Source organism: Schistocerca gregaria, chromosome 7 (genome assembly GCF_023897955.1).
Source record: "Schistocerca gregaria isolate iqSchGreg1 chromosome 7, iqSchGreg1.2, whole genome shotgun sequence".
NCBI classification, from domain to species: Eukaryota; Metazoa; Arthropoda; class Insecta; order Orthoptera; family Acrididae; genus Schistocerca; species Schistocerca gregaria.
Genome location: NC_064926.1, coordinates 329,817,815 through 329,833,526, shown reverse-complemented (window position 1 = coordinate 329,833,526; position 15,712 = coordinate 329,817,815). Strand labels below are relative to the sequence as shown.

The following is a 15,712-nucleotide window of genomic DNA, read 5'->3' as shown; positions in this document are numbered from 1 at the left end:
GCTGGCTGCAGTTCATGAACACATGAAGACGCTTTTGGCTGTAGTCAGCCATCTCCAGGCCTCTGCCTCAGGGTGTAGTGGTGGTGGAGAGTCTGGTGCACTGCACGGGACACCTCAGGTCTTGTTTCGCTCATTGGCTTTGCTGCAGGGGCACCTTGCAGTGTGCCAAACGTGGGGGATCTGCTGTTACTGCGTGGTGGGTGGCACGTTGTAACGTATTTGCGTGCCAATCGGCGAAACACTTCCCGTGGGCCGCACGTAAGGCCTCCCACGTTAGTCTGACAAACAGCTTCCAGGTGCTGTCTGTGGCTAACATTGTCCCTCAGGTAGATGCAGTCGGTTGTCCTGTTTCAGAGAAAACCTCTCAGCCTGCAGCAGAGTCGGGGCAATCACAGAGGGCGGGCTTAGTGGTAGATGGGAGCTCCAACGTTAGGCGCGTAATGATACCCTAAGGACATTGATGCTAGGAAGGGGAGACAACCAGGTGGAGTCATTCCAGACGTGGAAAGGGTGCTCCCGAATGTCATGAAGAGCACAAGGTGCAAAAAACTGGAGGTGGGTGCTTACGTCGGTACCAATGATGTTTGTCGCTTTTTATCGGAAGATATTCTCTCTGGTTTTGAGCGTCTAACAGAATTGGTAAAGGCTGCCAATCATGCTTGTGAAATGAAAGCAGAGATCACCAATTCCAGCATAGTCGACAGGACCGATTGCGGACCTCTGGTACAGAGCCGAGTGAAGGGTGTGAATCAGAGGCTCAGACGGTCCTGCAACCTTGTAGGCTGCAGACTCCTCAGCTTGCGCCATAGGTGGTTGGGTTTCCACGTCACGCAGGAGGCAGCTACACAGGTGGGAAGGGCGTGGACTGGGCGGTTGTTTAGGTTAGAGGGTCTCGGGGAAACAGAAGAAGTGCTTCAGTCTCAAAGGATGCCGGTCGAACACAGGAAGAATGTAGATACAGGAACCATCGATGTTGTTGTTGTGGTCTTCAGTCCTGAGACTGGTTTGATGCAGCTGTCCATGCTACTCTATCCTGTGCAAGCTTCTTCATCTCCCAGAACCCACTGCAACCCACATCCTTCTGAATCCGCTTAGTGTAGTCATCTCTTGGTCTCCCTCTACGATTTTTACCCTCTACGCTGCCCTCCAATACTAAATGGGTGATCCCTTGATGCCTCAGAACATGTCCTACCAACCGATCCCTTCTTCTTGTCAAGTTGTGCCACAAACTTCTCTTCTCCCCAATCCTATTCAATACTTCCTCATTAGTTATGTGATCTACCCATCTAATCTTCAGCATTCTTCTGTAGCACCACATTTCGAAAGCTTCTATTTCTTCTTGTCCAAACTATCGATATAACAATTGTAAACTGTCGTAGCTCTGTTCTGTAAGCGCCAGAGCTCCAGGCGCTAATAGAAAGCACTGACGCTCAAATCGTTACATGCACAGACAGCTGACTAAAGCCGGAGATAAGTTCAGCGGAAATTTTGCAAAGAACGTAATGTTGTTCAGAAAGGATAAGCTAAACATAGTTGGCTCTGGCGTGGTTGCTACTGTTAGAAGTAGTTTATCTCGGTGCAAAACTGAAGCAAGACGTTCATGCGAGCTATTAGGGCAAAGGCTATTCTTGGCAATTGGAATATAATAATAATAATCGGATCCTTTTAACGACCTCCCAACTCAGATGATACAGTTGCTGAGAGGTTCAAAGAAAATGAGATTAATTTCAAAAACATAGCCGACTCATACAATTCTAGTTGGTGGTGACTTCAGTTTACCCTACATATGTTGGCAAAAATACGCATATAAACCCAGAAGTAAGCATAAAACATCACTTGAAATTGTGCTAAACGCATTTTGTGAACATTACTTCGAGCAGTTACTTCATAAGCCCTCACGAATAGTAAACAGGTGTGAAAACACACTTGATCTGTTAGCAACAAATAATCCTGAGCTAGTAACGAGTATGAAAACGGATACAGGGATTAGTTAACACAGGGTTGTCCTAGCGAGATTGAATATTATAACCCTTAAATCCTCCGAAAGTAAATGAAAAATATACCTATTCAAAAAGCAGATAAAAATTCGCTTGACGCCATCCTGGGAGAACTAAAATTCACTTGACGCCTTCCTGAGAGACAGTCGTCACTCCTACCAACTTAATAACGTAAGTGTAGACCAGATGTGGCTTTAATTCGAAGAAATTGTATCGAACAGCAATTGAGAGATTTATACAAGATAAATTAACAAACGACGGAGCTGATCCCCTCTGGTACACAAAATGAGTCAGAATACTGTGCAGAGACAACGAAAGTAGCACGCCAAATTTAAAAGAAATCGAAATCTCTAAGATTGGAGATCTTTTGGAGAAGCTTGAAATTTAGCGCGGACATCAATACGACATGCTTATAATAGTTTCGACAGTGAAACTTTATCTCGAAACCTGGCAGAAAATACAAAAATTCTGGTCGTTTGTAAAGTATGCTAGCGGAAAGACATCGTCAAAGTCTTCTCTGCGCGATAGCGATGAAAATAGTATCGACGACAGTGTTGAGAAAGCAGAGTCACTAAACGCAGCAGTTCGAAATTCGTTCACCAAAGAAGACGAAGTAAATATTCGAGAGTTCGAATCAAGATCAGCTGCCAAAATCAGTAACTTAAAAGTAGTGCAGCAACTTAAATCACTCAACAAAAGCAAGTCTTCAGGTCCACACTGTGTACCAATGAGATTCCTTTCAGAGTATGTTGATGCAATAAGTCCATACTAAAGAGTCACTTACAGCCGGTCGCTCGACGGAAGATACGTATCCAAAGACTGGAAAGTTGCACAGGCCAAACCAATATCCAAAAAGGGTAGTAGGAATAATCCACTAAATAATAGGCCGATATCATTAACGTCGATTTGCAGCAGAATTTTAGAACGTATACTCTATTCGAACATTGTGAGTTCCCTCGAAGAGAACTGTCTATTGACACACAGTCAATACGGATTTAGAAAACATCGTTCTTGTGAAACATAACTATCTCTCAACACACACGAAGTGTTTAGTGCTATTGACAAGCGACTTCAAATTGATTCCGTATTTATAGGTTTCCAAAAGGCTTTTGACACTGTACCACACAAGCGGCTTGTAGATAAATGGCGTGCTTATGGAATATCGTCTCAGGTATGTGACTGGATACGTAATTTCCTGTCAGAGGTCAGACTTGGTAGTAACTGACGGAAAGTCATAGAATAAAACAGAAGCTATTTCTGGCGTTCCCCCAGGTACTGTTATAGGCCCTCTGCTGTTCCTTATCTATGTTAACCATTTAGGAGACAATCTAAGCAGCCGTCTTAGATTGTCTGCAGATGATCCTGTCTTTTATAGTGTAGTAAACTCATTAAAAAAAAAAGATCAAAACAAATTGCAAAACGATTTAGGAAAGATATCTGAATGGTGAGAAAATTGCAATTGACCCTAAATAATGAAAAGTGTGAGGACATCCACATGAGTGCCAAAAGGAATCTGTTAAACTTCGATTACACGACAAATCAGTCTAATATCAAGCGCGTAAATTCAACTGTATACCTAGGAATTACAATTACGAACTATTTAAGTTGGAAAGAACATATAGAAAATGCTGTGGGGATGGAAAACCAAAGACTGAGTTTTATTGGCAAAACACTTAGAAAATGCGAAAAATCTACTAAAGAGATTGCCTGCACTACGCTTGCCCGTCCTCTTTGGGAGTAATGCTGCGCAGTCTGAGACCCTTACTAGATAGGATTGACGGCGTACATCGAGAAAGTTCAGCGAAGAGCGCCACGTTTTGCATTATCGTTACAAAGGGGATAGAGTCAAGGAAATGATACAGAATTTGGGATGGACACCACTAAAACAAAGGCGTTTTTGGTTACGGCGCAACCTTATCACGAAATTTCTATCACCAACTTTGTCGTTCCAATGCGAAAATATTTTTTTGACGCCGACGTACATACAGAGAAATGATCATCATAATAAAATAAGGGAAATCAAAGCTCACACAGAAAAAACATAGGTGGTCTTTTTTTCCGCGCACTTTTCTAGAGAGGAATAATCAAGAATTATTGTGAAGGTGGTTCGATGAACCCTCTGCCAGGCACTTAAGTGTGATTTTCAGAGTATCCATGTAGATGTAGATGCGTAGCTTGAGGGGAGAGTCACCGTGGAATCGGGCCATCTGGTCATCGCCCATTCACCCTGTGAGTGGACAGGTAGTCATTCCTTTAGCAGGGTCTCAGCTGGAACATGGATACAGGAGTTCCCTAGTTATCGGTAACTCCAATGTTAGGCGTATTATGGAGCGCCGAACAGGGCTGAAAAGAGCCCAATATGCGCTCAGTGTCTGCTGGGGGCTAGCAAAATTCTTATGGATTTCACATGGGAATTTTTTTATGTTAGGTGGTGATATGAGGTCCTCTGATGAACGCTCGGAATCTGATGCACAGAGGCTGAATCCAGACAGTGTACAAAGAAAAGACTCTTTGAACGTTAAAATATTAATAGGAAAGTGTCGAGGTATTTATAATAAAGTGCCGACTGAATTGACTGCCAACCAGGGAAGCTGTAAAGCTCAAATTAAAATGGTTCAAATGCCTCTGAGCACTATGGGACTCAAGTGTTGTGGTCATCAGTCCCCTAGAACTTAGAACTACTTAAACCTAACTAACCTAAGGACATCACACACATCCATGCCCGAGGCAGGATTCGAACCTGCGACCGTAGCAGTCGCACGGTTCCAGACTGCGCGAAGCTCAAATTACACTCGGATCCGAGAGATGGCTAAAACTCAAAAGAAAGTGGTGAAATATTAAGCGAGGTATCGATCGCATATCGAAAATACAGATTATATGCCAGAGGGGGGCAGAATATTTATCGCTATCGACAAAAATATTGTATATGTTGAGGTTAAAATTGAGTCGGACTAAGGACGCATGTAATAAATCTTTATGAACTCAAATTAATTATGGGATTTTTACTGGCTCTCCTATTCCATGGTGACAGTTTTAAAATCATTTATGTAATGTCTACGCTCAAATGCACGGAAATTCCCAGTTCATACAGTATTAGTTGGAGGCGCCATTACATACCAAGTATAGACTGGGAGTCTATGGTTTCATTGTAGGTAATGAACTGTCATTTGTAGTAGTTCTGAAGACGTTTTTCGAAGACTATCTTGAACAGCTAGTTCGACAGCTTAGACACAAATGAAATATTTTGGACTTAGCAGATACAAACAGGCCTGATCTTATCGACAGTGTCAGACAGGGATTAGTAATCATAATGTCATCAAAGTGACGATGGTTAATAAAGTTTATAAATCCACCTAGAAAGTTAGGTAAGCATTTTTGCTAGAAAGAGCTGATAGGCAGTTGTTGGTATCCCACTTAGACAGTGACTGTACATCATTTAGTTCCAATATGACGAACGCAGGCGAATTACCGGTCTAGTTTAAACGGGTTGTAAATCGCACTAAGTTCGAACGGACTGTAAATCACACTCTGGAGAAGTATATGCCGAATAAGTAGATGAAGAATGGAAAAGACTCACTCTGGTTTAGTGACAGAATGCTGAAAATGCTGAGGAAGCAGGGACGGTTGCACTTTCGGTTAAAGAAAGAACTCCCCCACCCCACGCCCCTCTTTCCCCGTGATCACGACTGCACACGTTGCTGGAAGGCTTGGTAAGTACTTTGCTGATTTTGGTCGCAACTTGGCATCAGCCGCGAGTACAAATACGACGGAATACGACGCGTGGCGTTGGTGTTGCAGGCCACTTCCGGCAGTTCGACTTCGGGCCGGCGGCGAACCGCGAGCGCTACGGCAGCCGCACCCCCCCGGACTACCGGCTGTCCGCCGCCACTGCGCCTGTCGCCTTGTACTACGGGAACAACGACTGTCTGGCCCGCGAGCAGGTCAGTTCCATCTGTTAGCAGATACGCTTTGTCATTTCAAGGCGAATCCTACACTTATATCCACAACTGAAGGGACGCTCGAAATCCACATAACGAGCGCTCATTGTACTCTTTATATCTGCCTCCACACGATACACTTATGTTCAACTTTGCTCAAGTGCAATCCATCCACTCCTCCGACCAGATTTAATCGTCCCCTTCCTCCTCCTGTGTTTTTCCTCCAGGGCACCCTCCTTCCCTTCTCTACCTCCTCACTTCCCCCATCCTCTCTCCCTCTCCTCCCCCTCCCAGGTCCCCCCCCCATTCCCTCTCCCCTTTCCCTCCCATCTTCTGTCCACTTGGCATCCTCGCCCCTATCCCCCCCTACTCACCTGTATTTCCCTGTGGCGCCCCCCCCCCCCCACCTTGCTCCTGTTTTTCGTGCGAAAGTGTGTTTATAGTGTGCCGAAGAAACCCCCTCATTGTGTTAGTCTTTATCGTCGTCTTAGTGCAAAGGTGTTTCTTCGTCAGTGCTCTTACGTTCACGTGTCCAACTGTCTGTCTACATTTGTGTACTGAGCTGAACTTCCCTGTGCGACCAGTGCCTTCCGTGAACGACTTCATTTCTTTTTCATTTGTCTGTGGCCTGTTTTTATCCTACATGTACATCTGTTTTTATGTCTTAATGCTTCTTGTATGTTTTTTCTGTGGGCGAAGAGCGGCATGGATAGGCCGCTGCCGGCCCATCTTATGTGAAGGTTTAAAAAAGTAATAAAGAAAAAAAAAACAAGCGCAAAACATTTGCAACTGCGTAAGCGCGCATCTGCATCTGCGAGCGTCCTAGCTCACTCCGTCCTGTGTTTCGTGAGAATCTCTTACACAGATCGGCCAAAACATGACCACTGCCCACCGTGAAGACGGATGCCGCCTAGTGGCGTTGCGGGCATGTGACACGGTAACAAAAGTATGTAAGCGGAGCTGACACGGACGGGGGATCATCCTAGCGAAGATATCGGCTGCAAATGGGGAAACCCATGGGGATAAGCGAATTTGACAAAGGGCAGATTATTATTACGCAGAGCCTGTGAACGAGTATCTCGAAAATGGCGAAGCCGGTCGAATGTTCACGTGTTACTGTTGTGAGCGTCTAGGAAAGTGGTAGAAGGATGGTGAAAGTACCACTAGCCGCTAAATGGCTGGACGTCCACGACTCTTCACAGAACGTGCGGTTCGAGGGCTTGTCTGCTCTATAAAGTAAGAAAGACGTGATCCATGGCATCTCTGCCGAAAGAACACAATAACCTTTGCACGAACAAAGTACGATAGAGGTGCTCTATGGCATCTCTGCCGAAAAAACGCAATACTGGTGCACGAACAAGTGTTCCGAAAAAATGGTTCAAATGGCTCTGAGCACTGTGGGACTTAACTTCTGAGTTCATCAGTCCCCAAGAACTTAGAACTACTTAAACCTAACTAACCTAAGGACATCACACACATCCATGCCGAGGCAGGATTCGAATCGGTGACCGTAGCGGTCACGCGGTTCCAGACTGAAGCGCCTAGAACCGCACGGCCACACCGGCCAGCGCTACGAAATTTCCTCGCCAATAAAACCTGTATGCTGGTCCTCTACCAGACACATAGTTTTAATCTGACAGGAACATTCATATGCTGAGCTTCACTGGATTGCCACCCAGACATTGTATACAGTAAAAACAGAGTGTTTCAGGAAGGGTATTTCCTTCATAACTTACAAAATAATGATTAAGAAAGGTATATTTGTATAGGTAAATATATATAAAAAACATTAGTCTCTCCATGGAGTTATGAACAACACAAAAAATATGGAAACAATCATATGGCGTCAGTTGCCGGGCGTTCCCAGGCGGGAAGTTCGGCCGCCAAGTGCAAGTCTTTTAAGTGCGACGCCACATTGGGCCACTTGCGCCTCGACAATAGGGATTAAATGATGATGAGGACAGCACAACACCCAGTCCCCGAGGGGAAAAAATCTCCCATCCCAGGCCAGACTGTAAGGCCTAGAACCGCTCGGCCACACCGACCGGCAAGTGTTTCGGAGCACACCGATCATCGAACATACAGGTAGTTGAAAATGGACCTCCGCAGCAGACTAACATTACGTGTTCAGATGTTGTCCCAACGACATCGTCAGTTACGACTGCATTAGGTTCAGGACTTTGGGAATTCGACCGTCGATCAATGGAAACGTGTTGACCCAGAGGGCAATTGCAAGTTTGCTACTCTAGGCCAATGGTCGTCTCCATAAACGCCATCGAGGTGAACGGCGGCTCGAAACGTGCAGCGCGCCACGGACATGCGCTGGTTGGAGCAGTAGCATGCTATGGAGACATTTTACTGCGCTTCCATGGGACTCATCATGGTAACTGAAGACATGCTGACAGCTGCGAACCACCTGCATCCCTTCATACTTAATGTCTTTCCTGATGGAGATGTGTTTCACGAGTATAATTGTTCACCCTTCGGAGGCATAACTGTATACAGTGGTTTGAGCAGCATTATAGTGAACTCAAACTTAAGTCTCGGCCACAAAATCCGCCTGATGTAATTTGTATGGAACGCATCTGGGTCGCTAACGGGCGTTATCATCGCGCACGCAAATCATAGTAATTTACGCGAATTACATCACCTGTGCAGAGATATCTAACGCTATGTACCTCCACAAACCTAGCAACAACCTGTCGGATCCCATATACGTAGAATCAGTAATGTACGTCATTCCAAAGACCCACCACGAACAACCTATTAAGCAGCTGGTCCATATGTTTCGGCTCATCAGTCTATGGTGTTTAGCAGACGGTAGACAGCTGGTGTCTATGTATGTCTCGATGTGTACTACTGTAATACTGTTATGCTTTAAGGCGATTTATACGCAGTGAAGTCTGTTGACTCCAAAGAAAGATACTGAATTTATGCACGATTTTTCAGAAAGAGGACTCGTATGGTACTCCACTACTGGAGATCACTCGAGCGAAAATTTGCGATGCGACGTCACGAGTGCTAATTACGGATTTCACTCAGTTGTAACTACAAATACGATACAACGTCTCCATTTTTAACACAGTAAAGAATAAAATAAATGTCGAAGGAGAAAAACAAGGAAGGAACAGCTTGTAAATTTATTAAATGTGCATGTCAAAGCTATAGACAAATATCTTCGCTTAAACTACTTAGTAGCACAGCAATACAGAAGCCTGTCGTATGGACAACTGAAAAAGTTGGTGCAGGTGAACCTCCTCAACAAACTGCTAGAAACTGAAAGGACAATAACGATGCAAAGAATACAAATTTGGAAACATGACCTCCGATGTAGTGGATTCTGGTGTCTATGACATATCTGAAACTGCCAAGTAAGAAAATATTAGTACCTAATCTGTTTTGAGCAACGTTACGTGTACAATCATATTTAAAAGAAAATGTAAATGACATAATGAATGCCAACTAACCACCACATAATCCTCATTACGATATGGAGGCGCAGGCGCGCAAACAAATATCTCGGAGACATCACAAGGACGCCTGTCACCGTCGGACACGTGCCTGATGCGCTCAACGCGAGACAGCGATGTGCACAGCAAGGACAATGGCCACATTCACGCTCAAGAGCAGGCTCTTTCCACATAACAATTCAAAAAATTTTGATCTTTCAGTTTCAAGATTCCACAAAGAAGAAAAATATTGCCGGGCCGAGTGGCCGAGCGGTTCTAGGCGCTATATCTGGAACCGCGCGACCGCTACGGTCGCAGGTTCCAATCCTGCCTCGGGAGTAGATGTGTGTGATGTCCTTAGGTTAGTTAGGTTTAAGTAGTTCTAAGTTCTTGGGGACTGAAGAACTCAGAAGTTAAGTCCCATAGTGCTCAGAGCCATTTGAACCATTTGCAGAAAAATATTAAGTTAAATAGGCTAATAAAAGAACAGTTAATCCGCTCAGAGCTATTCTCTAAAAGTGATAACTGGTTGAATTCTACAGAAAATTACCAGTATTCTCCTAAAAATTCTAAATTTTTGAATCTATGCTCAAAAATCGGGCATCATACCACTATTTGAGCATTACGATTAATGAGAACTGACGTTGGAAAACTCAGTTTTTCGTGTTAATTTATCCGATTTCAAGCGCTACAAGCAGATAAAGGTATATTATATAGACATAGACAGTGGATCAGCTACATTCTATTTTTACTGTATACGAAGACTGAATTGTTAAGTTTTTAATTTATTACTCTCACCATAATTTCCTTCCTCTTTTATTGATTTACCAGAGGACATGTGAGAAACTGTAGGACTTTTTATGTTTAAATAATCGCACTATTTGGAATAAGTGTAGCCGTTGCTATAAGAGTAGTCGTGGTACTGAATACAAAACATCTTTAAAAAACTAACCGAATTACGTGAAATAATAATCATGAATTTATGAAACCGCCTTGTATACACATATTAGTGAATTCTAGCCTGTAATTTCTAACTTTCGACAGTCATATTTACACTTACCTATTCTTAAAGAGAAGTTTAATGAGAAATAAGAATATAAAATACAAGGATATAAATATAAGTTAGAAAATAATGTTTGCTTGTTACCTGGGACATCACTAAGGCCACAATAATCTCTAACTGAATTTTCAGATCTTAATTGCACTTCGTACTTTGTATAAGTACGTTATGTCTAGAACCAGTAGGTAACCTGTAATTCAAGGCGACAGTGATAAATATGTTTGTCGTTTCTAAAAGTAGATTCATTTAGAAAAGTCAGCTTGTACGACGGGCAGAGGTAACAGACTATGGCAGTGGTAACGGTTATTACCATCGCAATGCTGTATACAAATTATCTATTTAATAAATTCTTTAAAACAAATAAAACGGTATTTGTAATGACCTGATATGAAAATGGAGCCTTTAAAAATTCGTGTTTAATAATCCATCTTCGTAAAATACTGTTAAGAACCTCGACATCCGTGATGCCCTTTTTCGCGATGTAGTTAAAAGTCTCTTTTACGTTAAAACTTTCCAGAAACAGTAAGTTTTAGCGGAAAATCGAAACGGAATGTCAGAAAACGGATAAGAAACCTTTCCAGCTATATTTCATTCATCCCTGCAAGATTAATATGTGTCGAGAAAAACAGAGGTTGACACGAGAAATAATACTTACGATAGAAATCAGACAAATCTTTAAACTCTTAAAGCAAATGAAGCATTGTAATTGATTGCAGCATCCCTCCGTGAAAATGTTTCCAGACTAGAGCTGGTGCCACGCTGCAATACAACGTATGACAGTAGCGACAGAGAAAAACTACCATATACACCCGATGCATATTGTACGAAGACGCGTACCTTAAGCCACAACGCGTGGGAAAAGGGACATCATTGTTTCAGCAGTTCTGTACTGATTCCTATGTCACGTGTTTATTGCCCACTCTGACTCTACGTACATCAACATATATAGACCGCTAACCACCATGCGGTGTGTGGCGGAGGGTACTCGCGCCAAAATTCACATTTGCCCCCGCCCCCGTTCCACTCGCGGACCGCACGAGGGAAAAAAGACTGTCTGAACTCCTCAGTATGAGTTCTAATTTCCCTTATCTTTCAATGGTGATCATTGCGCGATTTGAAAGTTGGTGGTAATAATATTTGCTCTACATCCTCGGGGAAGATCGGATTTCAGAATTTAGTTAGCAGCCCCTTTCGTTTACCGTGTCGTCTATCTGCAAGTGTGTCCCACTTTAAAATTGTTATTAAATAGTGCTGATCGCTTTTCCAGTTTTCTATGTTAACGCAATATTTGAAACCAATGAAAATTACGAATAAAAGTCATTCATTTTTAAAAAAAAAGGTTTATACAAAAACAAAAATTTTAACACTGTTACTATGGTTAATCGTTATTTCGTTTTCTTAGTTATTTATTAGAAATAACTGAAGACGACCTGTTATAAACGAGATCAAACCGAAAAACGCCAGTTATTCAGAACCAAAATACAGGTGTCGATTTTAACCGGTCGGTTATCCCCATCCCTAATAGGAGGATGAGAATGTGGTGTATCTGCCATCAGCAAGATGACTCGCGTTAACAGTGGTTGTACTTCGGAATTATCAATATATAAGGTCTGTCTGGTACAGACAGGCGGCGGGACCGTTCCAGGCTTCATGCGGAGCAGATTTCCCCGTCTCGGGTAGAGATGACCATTTTCTATTTGTAGGCGATTTCAGCTGCGTGCTCGCCCCGAAGGTCGGCAGCCAAGCAATATCTCATGCCAGGAGATCCTGCTGCTGGTGCGGGGTATGAATTTCATTGATCTTGGGAATGTATGCATGGCGACCGTCGCGGATATACATATGTTACAAGTCGTATCGATCGACTTTGTGTCACACGCAGTCTTACAAATGCTATCCTTGACGCAGAATTGTGGTCTGTGGTATGCTCGGATCATACAGCGCATATATGTACGGCCCCGCTCCGATGACAACGGGTGTAGGAGAGTCGAGGCACGTGGAAGAGGAATACAGCACACCTCCGTGACCCGGAGTGCAGAAGTTTTAATAGAAAACACCTGGAATACGTGCGAACAACGTCGCCTGCATTGTGTCAAGCCTGCTTTGAGACGGTCATTGTTCGCAAATGAATGGGAACAGTCGGTGTGGAGACGTAATACGGTGGTCTCTTATTTTATGATGCTACGGGAGCTCTCTGTCCAAGTTCCTTCACAAGATTGGCAAGCTTCAGCTAATCGGAGGGGGGGGGGCTAGATAATTTTCCTAGTGCGACGCAACATACACGGGGCAGTAACTCAAAAGCACGTAAAATGCTACTAATGAAAAAGACATATGCAAACTATGAAATTGTATGTTACAGTATTGGAAAAGATGCGGCTACGCATTTGAAGCAATTGAAGTGTTACTGTCTCCATTACGAGTCGTCGTCTCTGATGCTGTTTCCAGCATTATCAGTAACGTTACGGATGAATTATTGGTAAAAGTGAACCTCAGATAAGGAAACGATGTAATTCGCTCTACAAACTTGTTTCGTATTAAATAGCTAAGGACAATTTTCTTGTAGATCTAAACGCCAATAAAATTATTATTCCACAATACACTATCCATTAAGATCGACAAACAGAGGCTTATGCAGAACTGCTACATTTGCCCTTTTGTTTTATACTTAGAATTTATCATTTTCATTCCGCACTTTATCATTGCCTTACAAAGCAACACTAAAACTGTTTTTTTTTTATTTTGCAGGATGTGAAGAAAGCATATAAGGAGCTGAAGAACCCCATCGGACTATTCCGCGTAGATATGGACGAGTGGTCGCATCTGGATTTCATTTGGGGAATCCATGCAAGGGAGCTCGTCTACGAGAAGATATTCGAACAAATGACGCGTTTCTTGCACCACCCTTTTAACAAAACCAGGGGATCGTAACGATGTCTTCTTGTTGAGGGAGGAGTAAAAACAAAGATGACAAAAATATATTTATATTATTTAAATAGAACATCCTTTATTGTACGCTGTGGCTGTATTGCTAACTTTCCATTGTTGTCCTTTTACAGACGTTGATTAAAAATAATTCCGCTCATGCGATTTATGGTATGAGAAAAAGCAAATGCAAAAGAAAACTACATGAATTTGTGGTTAAATTTACGTGAGTACTTGATGGCAATAAGTATTAAGCAATTCTCGTCTTGAGGGTGGCTTGTGCTGCACAGTGTTTTATTAGGTATCGTCCCTTCGGACGTAAAATGCTCCAGCCTTCCTCCTGAATTGGCTTAGCTTGCCATATATCAGGGGACCAGCCGGCCGTTGTGGCCGAGCGATTCTAGGCGCTTCAATCCGGAACCGCCGCTACGATCGTAGGTTCGAATGTTGACTCGGGCATGGATTTGTGTGATGTCCTTAGGTTAGTTAGGTTTAAGTAGTTCTAAGTCTAGGGGACTGGTGACCTCAGATGTTAAGTCTCATAGTGTTCAGAGCCATTTGAACCAGTTTTATCAGGGGACCCACGTTTAACGTGGGCCCTGAACAACAGTACATAATTTCTCAAATTAAAAACTAATTGCAAATTGTGATGAAGTGATAAATGACAGATTACGTCCTAAAGGTACTAGGGCTTGAGCCCTGAACTTTTGGATTTGCAGTTTGGCACTGAGTGGAAGAAATAACAAAAAAAAAGGTTTTAGACTAGTTAACATCTACAGCAGATGAGCTATGCAGAAACACACGGTTGCTCTCAGCGATGGGCGAGTCCACCGCTCTGTTCTGAAGGGGCGGCCGGCTTAGTCTGCATTCACCTACTGAGCTATGCTGTTTGTCTGTTGTGAATGGCTTCAATGCGGGAACAGACCTTTCCCAAAACTTTAAAGAAAGTGTTCATGATGTATATTCAGTGCGCTGTGTATGATATTGTATGTAACAGTTGTTTTGGCTTTGACATGCTGGTATGCACTGGTCAACCAGGACATTATGGCCGCCTACCTAATAGCCGGAATGCCCTCCTTTAGCACTGGTAACAGCAGCGACACGTCGGGGCATGGAAGCAGTGCGGCCTCGGTAAGTAAGTGGAGGGAGTTGGCACCAAATCTACACATACAAGTCACCTAATATTCGTAAATTCCGGGAAATATGGATTTGAGCTCTGACGCCAACTACAATCACATCCCAGACGTGTTGGATAGGGTTCAGATTTGGCGAGTTGTGGAGCCAGAACATCAATTGGAATTCGCCACCATGTTCCTCGAACCACTCCATCACACTCCCCACCTTGTGATATGGCACATTATCTTGTTGACAAATGACACCGCCGTCGGAAAACATGATCAACACGAAGTGGGTGTACGTGGTCTGCAGCCAGTGAACGATACACCTTGAACGTCATCGTACCTTGCACGAGCTCCACTGCACATATGGATGCCCACATCATAATGAACCCGCCGACACCTTGTCTCCGTCCTGCAGTACAGGTGTCAACGAGTTGTTCCCCTGGTAGACGACGGGTTCTCGTCCTCCCATCGGCATGAAGAAGAAGGTATCAGGGTTTATCAGATCATGCAATACTCTGCCACTGCGCCAACATCCTGTGCCGATCGTCACGTGCTGCCGATGTCGTGTTAACAGTCGCAAAAGCATGGGTCGTCTTCTGATGAAGTACATCGTTAGGAGTGTTCGGTGCACTCTGTGTTCGGACACACTTGTACTCTGCCCAGCATTAAAGTCTGGGCCGGCCGGTGTGGCAGAGCGGTTCTAGGCGCTTCAGTCTGGAACCGCGCGACCGCTACGGTCGTAGGTTCGACTCCTGCCTCGGGAATGAATGTGTGTAATGTCATTAGGTTAGTTAGGTTTAAGTAACTCTAAGTTCTAGGGGAGTGATGACCACCACAGATGTTAAGTCCCATAGTACTCAGAGCCATTTGAGCCCTAGAACTTAAAACTACTTAAACCTAACTAACCTAAGGACATCATACACATCCATGCTCGAGGCAGGAGTCGAACCTGCGACCGTAGCGGTCGTACGGTTCCAGACTGAAGCGCCTAGAACCTAAGAACATCATACACATCCATGCTCGAGGCAGGAGTCGAACCTGCGACCGTAGCGGTCGTACGGTTCCAGACTGAAGCGCCTAGAACCGCTCGGCTACTCCAGCCGGCCAAAATATTATCATATTGCTTCGTTCCCTGATAGTAAATATCGTTGTTACGTGTTATTATTTATTTTGAAATTGGGCTTAATACTTGTGCAGCTTTGCGTTTCTATTTGGTTGCGCCGCGTGT

At 43.7% G+C, this 15,712-nt stretch overlaps 1 protein-coding gene across 2 annotated transcripts in view; it reads left to right on the top strand.

The window, feature by feature from the left end:
* Positions 1 to 13,417, top strand: part of LOC126281691 (lipase 3-like) — a 114,257-nt gene extending 100,840 nt beyond the window's left edge. The window contains exons 8-9 of one of the 2 annotated variants that reach the window (XM_049980858.1): positions 5,796 to 5,938; positions 13,187 to 13,417. In XM_049980858.1, the coding sequence (XP_049836815.1) occupies positions 5,796 to 5,938; positions 13,187 to 13,369 (326 nt within the window). In that variant the 3' untranslated portion in view covers positions 13,370 to 13,417. The remainder of the gene's footprint in view (positions 1 to 5,795; positions 5,939 to 13,186) is intronic. The other variant, XM_049980859.1, reaches the window with a different exon arrangement.
* Positions 13,418 to 15,712: the final 2,295 nt, after the last annotated feature.